General features: G+C 37.0%; 1 protein-coding gene across 1 annotated transcript; it reads right to left on the reverse strand.

Annotated features, from left to right (window-relative positions):
- Positions 1–9,565, reverse strand: LOC144446122 (sphingosine-1-phosphate phosphatase 2-like). Its single transcript, XM_078135837.1, has 3 exons — positions 8,879–9,565; positions 3,529–3,618; positions 1–549 (listed from the first exon to the last, which is right to left on the reverse strand). The coding sequence occupies exons 1-3, from the start codon at positions 9,563–9,565 to the stop codon at positions 1–3; spliced, it is 1,326 nt and encodes a 441-aa protein (XP_077991963.1).
- Positions 9,566–14,486: the final 4,921 nt, after the last annotated feature.

Raw genomic sequence — 14,486 nt, forward strand, 5'->3', positions numbered from 1 at the left:
CTAGATAAGCCCAAGATAAACAAAGAGCCAGGGACAAAGTACAGTTGCATTGATAGCAACCATTATATAGGCAAAAAACTTCCTTGGTAATTCAATGACTAGTTGTTCTGTAGACTTGGCTTCAGTACGTGAAATCCCAAGTAAAAAGCCAATAACACCACAAATAAAGCTGCTAACTATCTCTTTGGTTGTCAATAAAATAACCCAACCCAGCATTGAACGTAGTAGCATGAAAACAAGCCAAGTAAAATTGGGTACCAGAATATTATATGGTGGTTCTTCTGTTATGTCTACAGGTCCAATGCCATATTCATTTTTAAACCACTTGCCAACCAGAACGCCAACACCAACACCAACAATAAGTGTGGCATCAGCTCTAGCGTTACTCCATCTGTCTAGCGTTGGATAGCATATGACCATACCAAGACCTAAACTGAATGCAGCAGCAGCTCCATATACATGTTGGGTGAAGAACTCATCAATTATATCCAGGTATGGTAGAAGAATATACATAATAATGGTGGAAAAGATCACTCCAACTAGAAGATCCTAAAATCAAAATGAAATACAAAATGAATAAATTGACCACATTATATTCATTTTACAATGTATTTGTTTGTGTATTACAGCACAAACACTACACTATTCTTGCCAGCCCAGTATAAAGCAAAGACTGTTTTGTGTTACATCTTTTTTTTTTATAGTCTAGAGGTTTTAGGTTTAATTTGAATCTGAAGATGTCATGGGGTAAAGAGATCTTCACATTCAAACCCAACAGCTCCTCTCTAGACTAGATTATAATCTATCACTACTTAGTGTTTTGTTTGGGGTGAATTTTTTATATCATTAGCTGAGCAGTCATTGTTTGAGTGGTTACCATGGTAACAGACAATGTTTACAGGCAGAGGATGATATTTTTGTCTTTTAAATGTATGTATTTGCAACTTTAATTATACATAGTATTATAGTTCATTAATATTTACAATATAGCTTATACCCTAATAGCTGTCAAAATGTTGACTCTGTGTTTGACATATACGGGATTAGCAGTCCTCTACCAGAGCTAATATTAAAGTTTGTGTAGCTGGTTATAACCAACTCCTTGTCTGAGATGCTGCTGAAGTCTTATTAGTATTGGATAGTGTAAGACAAAGGGGGATAATATTTACGGACAGAGGATGATATTTTTATCTTTTAAATTGATGTATTTACAACTTTAATTATACATAGTATTATACTTTATTTAATTATTAATATTTACAATATAGCTTATTAATTTGAATAGACCAATGTCCACAAACTGACTATTACTATCTTGCAGTCATTGTTCTATTCTGAACAGCTTTTCAAATTTTTGTTTACATCTCATGTTCCCATATGCCCACACATTGAGTAGCAGTGCAGAAAGAGCTGTGTAAATTTACCTTTGTCTGCCCATTACCATGTAACATGTAACCTTTCACCTATTATGTCATAGCACTGATTACACATGTCATAATATACAAATTTCCCTACTGTATGACCTCCTATCATGTCTCCTATCAGTACATATCTCTCCTATACTATCATTTCATAATAGACTTAATAATCATGATAAATATGAACTGTATATAGAAATTAAGTCAAGTCTCAGACAAGACTGTCGACAGTCGTTTGTGCCTTTTTTGCCACGTTTCATCTAAAACAAAGTCATCGCCTCGCTCCGTAGCACTGATGGAACAGTGAGTGTCGAGCGCACGCTGGCTCCGGCACTCACTGTTGCTATCAGTATGCGGTTATAGTATTGCTCGGGATCGGAGCGAGGCAGCGACTTTAGTTTTAGATAAAACGTAGCAAAAAAGGCATGAATGACTGTTGACAGTCTAGTCTCAGAGTATAAAACATTTTCAGTGTTTATATTAATGAGATACTACCGGTACACGAGGAACTGGTAACCACAGGTACATTTCTGCCTAGTTTTGCACTTTAAAGGTATTTCTTGGGCTATTTTGCCACAAGCGGAAAATGAAACTTTTGCTTTTTGTCACTTGATCATTGAGCAAACATTGTCTTGTTTAACTGTTTTTCTGGATATATTTCCCCAACTAGATAGTTTTGGTAATAGGACAGAGAGTATGGAAAATATCCTGTAAGATTTCCATTCATGTAAATCACACGAAAAATGGGGAATACTTGTTAATGTCACCATGTATATTTAACGTGTACTAAATGTGGAAGGTTTTGATACCTCACTCTTTTCATACAGTTTTATTGTTTTATTCAAACATGTGATTGTCATTCTAATGTAACATACAGTTTTCTTTTTTTAAATGAAATAACATGGTATTCCAGGAATTTGAATTTTTTAAAATGAAAGATTTAAACTATTTGTAGCAAAGAAGTATTGCCTATTAGATATTGAATGAACAACTCATATATCATATCATGACAGTGCATCACATACAGGCTGCTCATGTGCTGAATGTACAATGATTGAAACTTATCGAGAACAGTGGTCGAATTTAAGAGTAGGAAAGCATTCATTACTACATTTCCTTCCTACAAACCAACCAGCTTAATTCTATCTGTAATTAAATATTGTATTCTGATTGCTTTGCTGCATTTCAAACCAATGGAATATCATAAACTTGTAAGTTACAAATGAGACATTTATAAACCCACAAAGTGAAATATATACTATCCCCTAGTTGTTCAGAGTCTTCAAGTCAACCCTGTGTTACAACTTTTAGGTGTCCCAAGCCAAATGATCTACAGATTACTTCCTGCCTTTTGAAAACTGACCAAAAGAAATTGTTGAAGCTTTTTTCAAATGAGATGTTAAATGGGTCCTGCCTGAAAACTGAGGTTGTGACCATTTCTTGTCCAAGGGAAATCCAAAGGAAAACATGCTTAGTCCTCCAAAATGCATCTAAGATGCAACTTTTGAAGATCATTGATCATCAGGTGAAGATTGTTGAAAAGAATAAGAGCAATGAATAAGACTTCAGAGTGAAGATGTTGTGTTTGGTGACTTACAAAATATCACACAGTGAGGTGTCCTGTACAAACATATTATCTGAATATGTAATATAGCCATAGTGACATGGATTGACATAACTCCATGGTCTACTCTGACACAAATCTTAAGTTCATAAGAGTCATGTAGACTGTGACTAAGAAGTACATACCTCATAACAAGAGCGAGTATGGACTGAGTGTTACACAGAGACTGAACAGGTTGACTGAAATGCTATATCCATGAGTAAACACATTGTTTGACATAACTAGAATATATGTGCAAATGAAAGTAAAAGCCCATGCACACTCAGACTTGTAAACAGAGACTTTTGACCTCTGTGTAGAATAAAGCATGTCATAAAACACATATATCTATCAAACAATTTGTTATTTATTATTGTAATGAGTACATTGTTTTTACAAATCATAACTTCAGTTTGGAAAAAAAAATCCAACTTTACTATACTATGAGTATGATCATACCTTGCAAAAAACACTTATAAAGAGTTTCAGGACTGACTTCAGACTTACCAAGAAGTTATGCATGCCTAGATAAAGTCTGCTGCAGCATACAAGACAACACCATGTAATAGATACAGCTACACCAACAGAGAAGGGATACTGTGAAAGAAGAAAAAATATCCAGATGTAAACTGAATGTCTTTCATAAGACTTTTCCATTAATTCCTTCATGTATTCTGTGTAAATTTCTGAGCTACTGTACATATTAAATCACTAAATTTGAAAATATCATCAATTATGCAAATGACTAATTAAAATTAAAACTGCTATATACAACATATGTGCTCTGTTATAAGTGTATGTACCAAATTATATGAAATTATAAGCTTGCATTCTTCAGATATTGTCTAATTACTGAAAATAATTAATTATGCAAATGACTCATTAAAACTAAAAGCTACTGTGTTTTCATATCATCAATGAAATGTACCAAAGTATTTTAAATTTGAAGCTGGCATTTTAAAGTGCCTAATTTCCAAAAATGATTAATTATGCAAATTATATGAAATTTGAAGCTTTCATTCTTCATTTCAGATATTACTTACACAAAATCACATAATATGCAAATCACTCATTATGATTAAAAGCTACATCAACAAGATTTGCAACTTTGTCACCATTACTGTACATACAAATGTAATGAAATTTTGAAACTTATGGGATATTGCCTAATTAAAGAAAGTCATTATTTATGCAAATAAAACAGCAAATATTTTGAAACACAAATGTTTTGTCACTTGAGTGAATGATTGTGAAACAGTGGTTAGATTGCATATAGGGTGACTATGTACTAGTACCTGGGAAAAATTGAAGAAAAGGTTGACCATGTTTTCCTTCACATGAAAAACAAATTCAAACATTTGAAGATTTTGAGACAAAGGAAAATTCTCCCAATGGACTGTGCTAGCACTAGTAGGACTCTGCCAGTACTAGTAGGACTGTGCCAGTACTAGTAGGACTGTGCCAGTACTAGTAGGACTGTGCTTGTACTAGTAGGACTGTGCCAGTACAAGTAGGACTGTGCCAGTACAAGTAGGACTGTGCAAGTACTAGTAGGACTGTGCCAGCACTAGTAGGACTGTGTCAGCACTAGTAGGACTGTGCCAGTACTAGTAGGACTGTGCCAGCACTAGTAGGACTGTGCTAGTACTAGTAGGACTGTGCTAGTACTAGTAGGACAGTGTCAGCACTAGTAGGACTGTGCAAGTACTAGTAGGACTGTGCCAGCACTAGTAGGACTGTGCTAGTACTAGTAGGACTGTGCTAGTACTAGTAGGACTGTGCCAGTACTAGTAGGACTGTGCAAGTACTAGTAGGACTGTGCAAGTACTAGTAGGACTGTGCTAGTACTAGTAGGACTGTGCCAGTACTAGTAGGACTGTGCCAGCACTAGTAGGACTGTGCTAGTACTAGTAGGACTGTGCTTGTACTAGTAGGACTGTGCCAGTACTAGTAGGACTGTGCCAGTACAAGTAGGACTGTGCAAGTACTAGTAGGACTGTGCCAGCACTAGTAGGACTGTGCCAGTACTAGTAGGACTGTGCCAGCACTAGTAGGACTGTGCTAGTACTAGTAGGACTGTGCTAGTACTAGTAGGACAGTGTCAGCACTAGTAGGACTGTGCAAGTACTAGTAGGACTGTGCTAGTACTAGTAGGACTGTGCTAGTACTAGTAGGACTGTGCCAGCACTAGTAGGACTGTGCAAGTACTAGTAGGACTGTGCCAGCACTAGTAGGACTGTGCTAGTACTAGTAGGACTGTGCTAGTACTAGTAGGACTGTGCCAGTACTAGTAGGACTGTGCCAGTACTAGTAGGACTGTGCTAGTACTAGTAGGACTGTGCTAGTACTAGTAGGACTGTGTCAGCACTAGTAGGACTGTGCAAGTACTAGTAGGACTGTGCTAGTACTAGTAGGACTGTGCTAGTACTAGTAGGACTGTGCTAGTGCTAGTAGGACTGTGCCAGTACTAGTAGGACTGTGCCAGCACTAGTAGGACTGTGCAAGTACTAGTAGGACTGTGCCAGCACTAGTAGGACTGTGCTAGTACTAGTAGGACTGTGCTAGTACTAGTAGGACTGTGCCAGTACTAGTAGGACTGCAAGTACTAGTAGGACTGTGCTAGTACTAGTAGGACTGTGCCAGTACTAGTAGGACTGTGTCAGTACTAGTAGGACTGTGCCAGTACTAGTAGGACTGTGCCAGCACTAGTAGGACTGTGCTAGCACTAGTAGGACTGTGCTAGTACTAGTAGGACTGTGCTAGTACTAGTAGGACTGTGCCAGTACTAGTAGGACTGTGCCAGTACTAGTAGGACTGTGCTAGTACTAGTAGGACTGTGCCAGCACTAGTAGGACTGTGCCAGTACTAGTAGGACTGTGCTAGTACTAGTAGGACTGTGCCAGCACTAGTAGGACTGTGCTAGTACTAGTAGGACTGTGCTAGTACTAGTAGGACTGTGCCAGTACTAGTAGGACTGTGCCAGTCTAACTTGTAGTGTATTACACAAACTAATATAACACTTAGATAGGCAATGTATAATCTTATCTTGCCTTTATCCTTCTTAGATTCCACTAATCTTGTCATCAGTGTCTCAATGTAATGTTTGTGAGGCTTTATGATGTCAGCACTTTATAGGGTGAAGAAACTTTACAGATGTCCATCACTTTGCTACAGTCATGCGAGAATGTGATTTAATTATTTTTTTCTCATTATAATTGTAATTGGTAACTGGTTCAACTAACTGCATTGTTGTAACTGACTATTATTTTTTTGACCTGACAACCAACAATATATATTCTAATAAAATTTAGCTATCAATAAATAGGCCTTGTACATGTTAATTGTGGATTAATTGTTATAGTATAGTAACAGGTTAACACTCTTGATTGCATTTGCCCACTGATTTTTTTGGTTGCAGACCCAAAAATCAATTTTATATATTGTACCATGTACAACAAGCTGATATTGTTATAGCACATCCTCCATGTAATGTGTGCAGCTGCACAAATCCGTTTACCCACAGTACTGTTCAGGGTATATAGTACCACTGTCCATCTATGTGATAGAAGGACTGTGATCTAACAAAAACCCATTCCACTTGCAGCTAGAGCAGCTTTAATCATTATCTCTACAAATTAATTTGACAGTGGGAATGAAATTAAGCTCAAACGCTTTTCATGTAATTAAATGTTGTTTACTCATTTATGTAATTATAAAAATGGGTACAATCATAACATAACATTAGCTATCCAAACAGTGATTTTAATAAAAAATCAAAGCTGGGTGTAAATTCAGAACTAAAACATTGGTGTGTTTTTTCAGAATACCCATTTCGTAATCTGTAAACCACACTCTTATCATATCAGCTCCAGAGCTAAAACAGATAAAGAACCCATTGCATAAATATGCAAGTTGAATCTAACCTATATGTAAATTATAGTATATTGTAGTATTGCTAAAGTATGATAAAAGGCTGAATCATGACTGCAGATGTATTGCTTCCTTAGTTCTAGCAATATATATATATAACTATGGTGTATTAATACATACATAGTATAATGAACCATAGACGCTGGAGAAAGACTCCAACCACCATCTTTGTGAATATTAGGGGTGGACCATTTGATATCCTGGGGAGGGCTTGGAAGATTTCGGGAAAAAAAAGATGCCAAATGGATTTGCTAAAAAAAAAATCCGGATATAAGTGGGTGATAGAAAAAAAAGATGGACCTGCTGCTAGAAAAAAAAATGTCTTGGCAAGGAAATGATGCACAGGTTGGAGTATACTGTTCAACCTGCTCGTACCTCTCCAACCAGGATACTTGTCAAATCATGACAAACAGTTTCAAACACATATCAGGGACCAGTCAGTTTCATTAGCCTGTGGTACATATATATATATATTTGTTCTTGTCTCTGTTTCTTTCATAAATTGTTTAAATATTACTTCATGTACGGGTTCAAACATAACTATACATAAAATTATACATATAATACATAGCTACCACACTAGTTACAGAACATCATGTCATGTAAGTGTTTGGCTGTTTCACAATCAGTGCTTCACTTATTTTGCACTTTAGGGCAAAAGTGAACTTGAAGGTTTTGTTATCGTAATCTTCATACTATTAGATATTTTATAAAAGAACTTAATCTAAATTGTTCTAGTCTCTTCAGTATGAATTTGTCAGAAGGGGTGAATATACATCCTATTTCAGAAACTACATGTATCGACTACAAATCAAATTCAAGTTTCTATAAAATCCGAATATCTCAAAGAAGCAAAAAAAAAAAGTTGCCAGCATAAGCGAAGGAGAGAAAAAATAAATCTCAGGCAAGCAGGTGGGGAAAAAAATGACTCTCCACCAATCTTCCAAGCCCCCCCCCCCAAGATATCGAATGGTCTACCCCTTAGTCAACTGATGGTCACTGATACATTGTCTCCAAAAGACAGTCGGTATTTCTACAATGTAGGCCTAACGCTTTGATTTACTAACGATTATCAATAACTCGTGTTAATTATTCTCTCCTTTTGCTACAGCAATACTATTCGAGGGATGTTCCATAAATGCATGTACTTGCTGTAAACGGGCGACTAAAACTTACAACCATGTTACAACAGAGGCCAAAAAAGATTTGTCTTTGAATTTTCTTTTTCACCAATCGATCGATAATCTTGCCAGACCATACCCGACTTCCATGACTTGGTTGTTGAAAATATCACTTTCTCATTAGTAAAGAGAACATATGTCCATGGGCCCCAAAATGAACCCAAGGATTTTCGTAGCCCCTCCCCGGCTACACATATTTTAATGTGTAATTATACAGTTACCCCCCCCCCCCCCGCTTCACTTCACAGATGTACAGTATGGTATACTACATTAAAAGAATTTTAAAAAGTGAACGCCCATATATGCATGCACCTGGTACATGTAAATGAATGGGCTTTCATTTCGTTGAAAGCGAGATGCGAATTCAGTAGATTCAGCAACTTTATAAACCACCGTCCAAAACGAACCACAGAAATGTGTGCTCTGGCATGGCATGCGAGAATTTAGATTCTCAGGTAAAAGTACTAAACATGTTGACAAGACCGGGTGATTTATAGGATTCATTTTAATGTTTAATAAAGTAAAATAGTGGCGGTTTTACAGAGGGAACTGGCAATGGGCGGTCAAACAGTTATGTAAAAACTATGTCCAAGGCCAAGATCGATATTAGTTATTATCGTTCGATAAAACATTCTGACTGTTGCTTGACGTTGCAGTCCACTTTACACGTGTTACACGTTCTTACAGCAAGAGATATAATTTTAATTTGCTGGGTTATTTTTATTATAATTGATTAATACACTTACCTGGTACTTATCCATGGTCAAATTAAGCATTGTAAAGGGTATACACACGGCCATCATTGCATGGGTCGAAGGCATACCGAATTCGTTCCAGTACAGATTTTCTAATTTCGCCACAGGTGGAGAACGTGGTCTCGGCCATCTTACAATATCTTTAGTACTTTGGCCGAAGTACATTACGACAACCCACATGACGATAACTCTGCGCGTCAACCATTCCGACATGTTCCACCAACACCAAGGTAAAAATGCTATCAAAAAAGTCTCGTTTCCGAGTAAGGCACCAAAGTGGAACACATAAAACCACAATTTCGAATTGATCTTGTATTTAAGCTCCTTGTCATTTTCTTCTTCACTGGCATGTTTTCTCTGCAGAGTAGACGGTGTTTCTGTTGACGTTTCATTCGCAAATTCTGCATTTGTTTTGACAGCTCCGTGCTTGTTTGGTTTCTTTCCAGAACGCAAATTATATCTGTGATAGCTTCCATTATTGACTCGTAGGTCGGGAGTAGTACTATTCGCGTTCCCATCAATTTCGTCAAGGGTTGCATCATGTGCAGTCTGTACCTTGCCATTCAGCAGCTCTTCTGAAGTTCTCAGGTCGTGATGATCGTCTGACTCGACTCCAAAAAATTTCTGTACTCTTGCGACATTGTAGTCACTTGTCATGAACTTCACCACCTTATCCATTACATAAATCAGTGTGCCTCCTTCAGTACATACACAGCCTCCAAGCCCCGAAAAAAGCTACTCAAAATCTATACGTGGTAACTGAAATGAATTTCGCATGAATTGTTAAAGTACCGGGTGAGTGTTTGTGCATGCGGACAAACAGCAAGTGATAGTAACTTAGCATATGACATGTAGTGACGAACAACTCCTGTCCAAATAATTGGATGTCAAAGAATTAGACAATAGAGTTCTAGAATTACGTAATATTGTCGTTAATGATTTGTCTTTGAATTTTCTTTTTCACCAATCGATCGATAACCTTGCCAGACCATACCCGACTTCCATGACTTGGTTGTTGAAAATATCACTTTCTCATTAGCAAAGAGTACATATGTCCATGGGCCCCAAAATGAACCCAAGGATTTTCGTAGCCCCTCCCCGGCTACACATATTTTAATGTGTAATTATACAGTTACCCCGTCCCCCCTCTTCACTTCAGAGATGTACAGTATGGTACACTACATTAAACTAAAATGGTAATCAACTCCAGCAGACCATATATATTATCGAAAGCCATAGAGTACTCGAAAATTGTCTTCAATACCTCAATTTTACTAGAGTTAGCATACAACTGTATACAGGCTATAATACCTACACACTTTAACTTACCTATGCCAAAATAAATTTATATTATATAGGTAAGGCTGCATTCACAAATAATGGGAGGGGGGGGGGGGTTCGGAGGAATCATGACAAAATTAGATTTTTTTTCAAGCCCCCAAAACCCAAAAAATTCAGACCCCCCCCCCTCCACATGGTCAGAAATTTTCAAGCCCCCCCCCCCCCCACACACATTTATTTTTGGCCGAGTCTGCTGACAAGCTCTTGTCACTAGAACAATATGCTGCTGACAAGCGTGACCTTTGACACCCATTATGATGTGTTTTGGCGTCAAGTGTAAAACGTTCTTATTACCCTTGAAATTGATTGCACTTTATCACTTTATCAAACACCATCAGTTCTTAAAACTGTTAATTTACGTGTGATAGCTCCTGTTTTTTCCAACAACCGCGAAGTCCGCCGCGTACACACATTACATGTACACTTCACCGCCTATATGCTCCATGGCCATGGCCGCGTATGTGATGTAGTACTACGTGCAACGTGTAAACAGTAAAGGTAATTAATCTAAAACAACTAAAGTTTGTTGCATCAATAACATTCATTATTGTGAAGGACAGGTAAAATGCGTATAGTTTTTGTGGTGTTGCGTGGTCTTTTTTACTTGTTTTATCCCATGTGCAGTGATGGCCTCAAAGTAATGACATACAGCTGACGACAGCTCACCGGCCGCGCAAGTTAAACGCCGAATCGTGAAATAAACATTAAATCTCAAGTACTATTAAAGCTGGGGTGGGAAACTTGAAACTACTACAGGAAAACGACACGGTGACGGTATAACTCCATTCCGGGCCTTAATTGTGTCAAAGGTACGGGTCAGTACTAGTGCACATGTTGACGTCGACCAGGCTGTAGTACACATGTACGCTCGGCGCTTGTCACGAGAACAATATGCTGCTGACAAGCGCTTGTCACCAGACACTCCGTTTATTTTTATAACATATATACATTGTATAGCCACACACATACACATGTGTACACACACACACACACACATACACATACACATGTGTACACACACACACACACACATACATACATACATACATACATACATACATATACCTACATACATACATACATACATACATACATACATACATACATACATACATACATACATACATACATACATGTACATACATACATACATACATACAATTACATACATACATACATACATTGTCTCTAATGTAATTGCATGAACATGTTTACATTTGGAATCTCCAGATTTTACTCATTTGCACAGATTTTAACATTTTATACTGAGTGTATATTGAAGCTGAACACAGGGTAATTAATGTTAGTTGTTTTTTATACAGGAACTTGTGTATATACATGTTTTGCACCCTTTTTTGTTAAAACGCTGTCAAATTTTGAAATGATTTTTAGTTCTCCAGTTTCACTAATGTTTTTTGGCTGAACAGTGCTGAATTATTTGCATAGTGTTTTTAAAATTAATGGATCTCGAGACAATTAGACTACTGTACAGTCTTTTGCAAACAGCATATACAAATTTGCATTCAAAATAAAAAAAATACATGTAAACTTTTAAAATATGGCAACTCTGTCCTTTAAGCCAAACACTGACAGTCTTGTATGTATTCCGAGCAAATAAATACACACCATGGTAGCTATGATGCAGATCCATGGAAATAACAGGTAAAATGGTGGCCATAATTGTATATAATGTTTCAGTTTGCAACAATTCTTTTGTAATTGACTGTCTCTTTGTACAACTATTCATCAATTCTTGGTGATGGTGAGAAAGTTGAGAAAGATAGTGATGGAAATGCTGAAAATGACGATAATGATGAAGAAGAAGAAGAAGAAGAAGAAGAAGAAGAAGAAGAAGAAGAAGAAGATGATGATGATTATGATGAGGAGGAGAATGAGAATGAGGAGTAAGCTATTGAGAGTGACAAAATGGACAGAAGTGCAGTAGATGGTTGTAGAGACTAGACAAAATCATGTTGCTGAGGGGTTATTTTAAATATTGCCTTGTTTTTTTATATACTTTAAAATTTCATATATTGCATTGTTTTATTTTTTTGGATAGGAGAAAGTTTCACTCAATAGTATTACACAATGAGCTCTGCATCTCTAGACATTTTAGATGAGCCTAATTTGCAAAGACTATTAGTCCGTGTGGTTATTAGCCCTATGAAGGGTCTCAACAACAATCTTATTTGTAACTATGTATTTGTATTAGTATCAAACCTGTTGATCCACCACCACCAACCAAATATCAGTGACAGCCTGACAGGCTATTTATACTCATTTCACATTTATCAAAATATGCCTTCAGATGCAGAGCTTGATGTCCTTTGCTCAAAACTTTCAATAATCAATCAGGTACAAATGGATAACAAATAATTAAGGGATGGTGTAAATTTAACTTTTAAACGATTAAACTATTTAATTTTTACAAAATTTATTCATATTTATACATTTTTTATTTACCAGTTTACATTCATTTTACAAATATAAATTGTAAGAAATGTCACAAGTACTTTCCACCTGAAATCATAAAGGATTTTATATACATGTTTTTTGGAAGAGTTTTATTTATCATTGTTATTTATTTATCTATTTATTTATGTAGTTCAAGACAGTTCAAAACGTTTATTTAAAAAATTAAATTCACTTCAGGACAGTTCAACATGCCATCAGCCGATGTCGAGTATGATAAATAGTGCAATGCTTTGAAATTGTCCATAGACTATGTCATACTCATTTTGCAGTGATTTTGGGCTATCTATATTGTGCAGTCTCTTCCTGTGCTCATTTTACAGTTGTGATCAACAATGGGTGAGATAAGCAACTCAACACACACTTAAGTTATAAAAAGACATTGGGGATCTCAAAATGTGTTTTCATCATTATTATATGTGGAAAATATTTTTAGGTCCCCCCCCCCCCCCCCCCCCCCCCGAACCCACCAAAAATGTTCAACCCCCCCTCCAAATGTTCAAGTCCCCCCTCAATTCCTCCGACCCCCCCTGCCCATTATTTGTGAATGCAGCCTAAATGTGTACTATTTTGCAAACTACAAGGTAAACGACTGCTCCTGAGGTTTGAATGTTCAAAAAGTCTCCAGAGAGAGAGAGACAGACAGAGAGACAGACAGACAGAGAGACAGAGAGTGAGAGAGATAGAGGAAGGCATACACAAGTACATTCGCATGGCTGTCACCTAACTCATCACTGAATATAGTATAGGTTTAAGAATGTATGTCCCCATACATAAAATATTACCAGATTTAAACTGAATGCCTTCCGTAAGGATTTATGCAAGAAATTTAGCTCTATATCTGTGATTCATCAAGTCCCAATGAAAGTTAGTTGTCAAAAATGTTGTTCAAATGCCCGCCACACCTCCTATTCTCAGCACAGGAAAGCTTGCCATCCTTGACTTCACTCGGTTTTCGTGATCCCCTACATCCCCGGGATATGGCATGTGCGTGTTGAACTTCCTTCTGTCCCACCACAAGTTTACACATTCCTCACTACACTAATTATATAGAGGTCAATGTATAGGTCACCATTATTGATATATTGTTGCGAAATTTTCTTTGTAAGCTATAGGTGAGGCTTGGTCTATTTTCCATATTTTGACCACACATTTGGGTATAAATTATAGATTATTACACTTGATAAATATGTGAGAGTGTATTTATATCCTGAGATACAGAGGTAGATAAATGATTATGTACAAGCCTTGCAACAAACAGCGTTAGTTTGTTATCGACAGAAATTGGAAAAGAACACGGTAAAAAGGAGATGGTTTGAGGTCAATATAATACTTCCTAAACTTCTTATCGAAAATCTAAAAAGACACGATTTCTCTTTATTCATCTGCGCATCAGTGTGTGAAATTTGAAAATGATGTCCATATTTGACGAAATTGAAACGATGATAAATATTTCACCTGTTTGTGAACTCCGCGCTCATTGTAAACCTATTTTAAGGCCAAGAAAAAAAATTGTTTTCTGGCGAGTTTGAATCACTTAAATACCCTGCCTCGGTCTTCTTTTTTCTCGTGTTTGTGCAGCCAATGCAGATTGCAGATCCAAGGGAAACACAAAATAAGGTTGGCACGAAACCCCTGAAAACAGAGTCTTTCTCAGTAGTGTAGAGCATGAGTATAAAGTTGGCGTCAGATTCAGATTCAGATCTGAGGCCATCTGACTGCCTCTGTCTTCTTTTTTCTCGTGTTTGTGCAGCCAATGCAGAGTGCAGATCCAAGGGAAACACAA

This window comes from Glandiceps talaboti, chromosome 2 (genome assembly GCF_964340395.1).
Source record: "Glandiceps talaboti chromosome 2, keGlaTala1.1, whole genome shotgun sequence".
NCBI classification, from domain to species: Eukaryota; Metazoa; Hemichordata; class Enteropneusta; family Spengelidae; genus Glandiceps; species Glandiceps talaboti.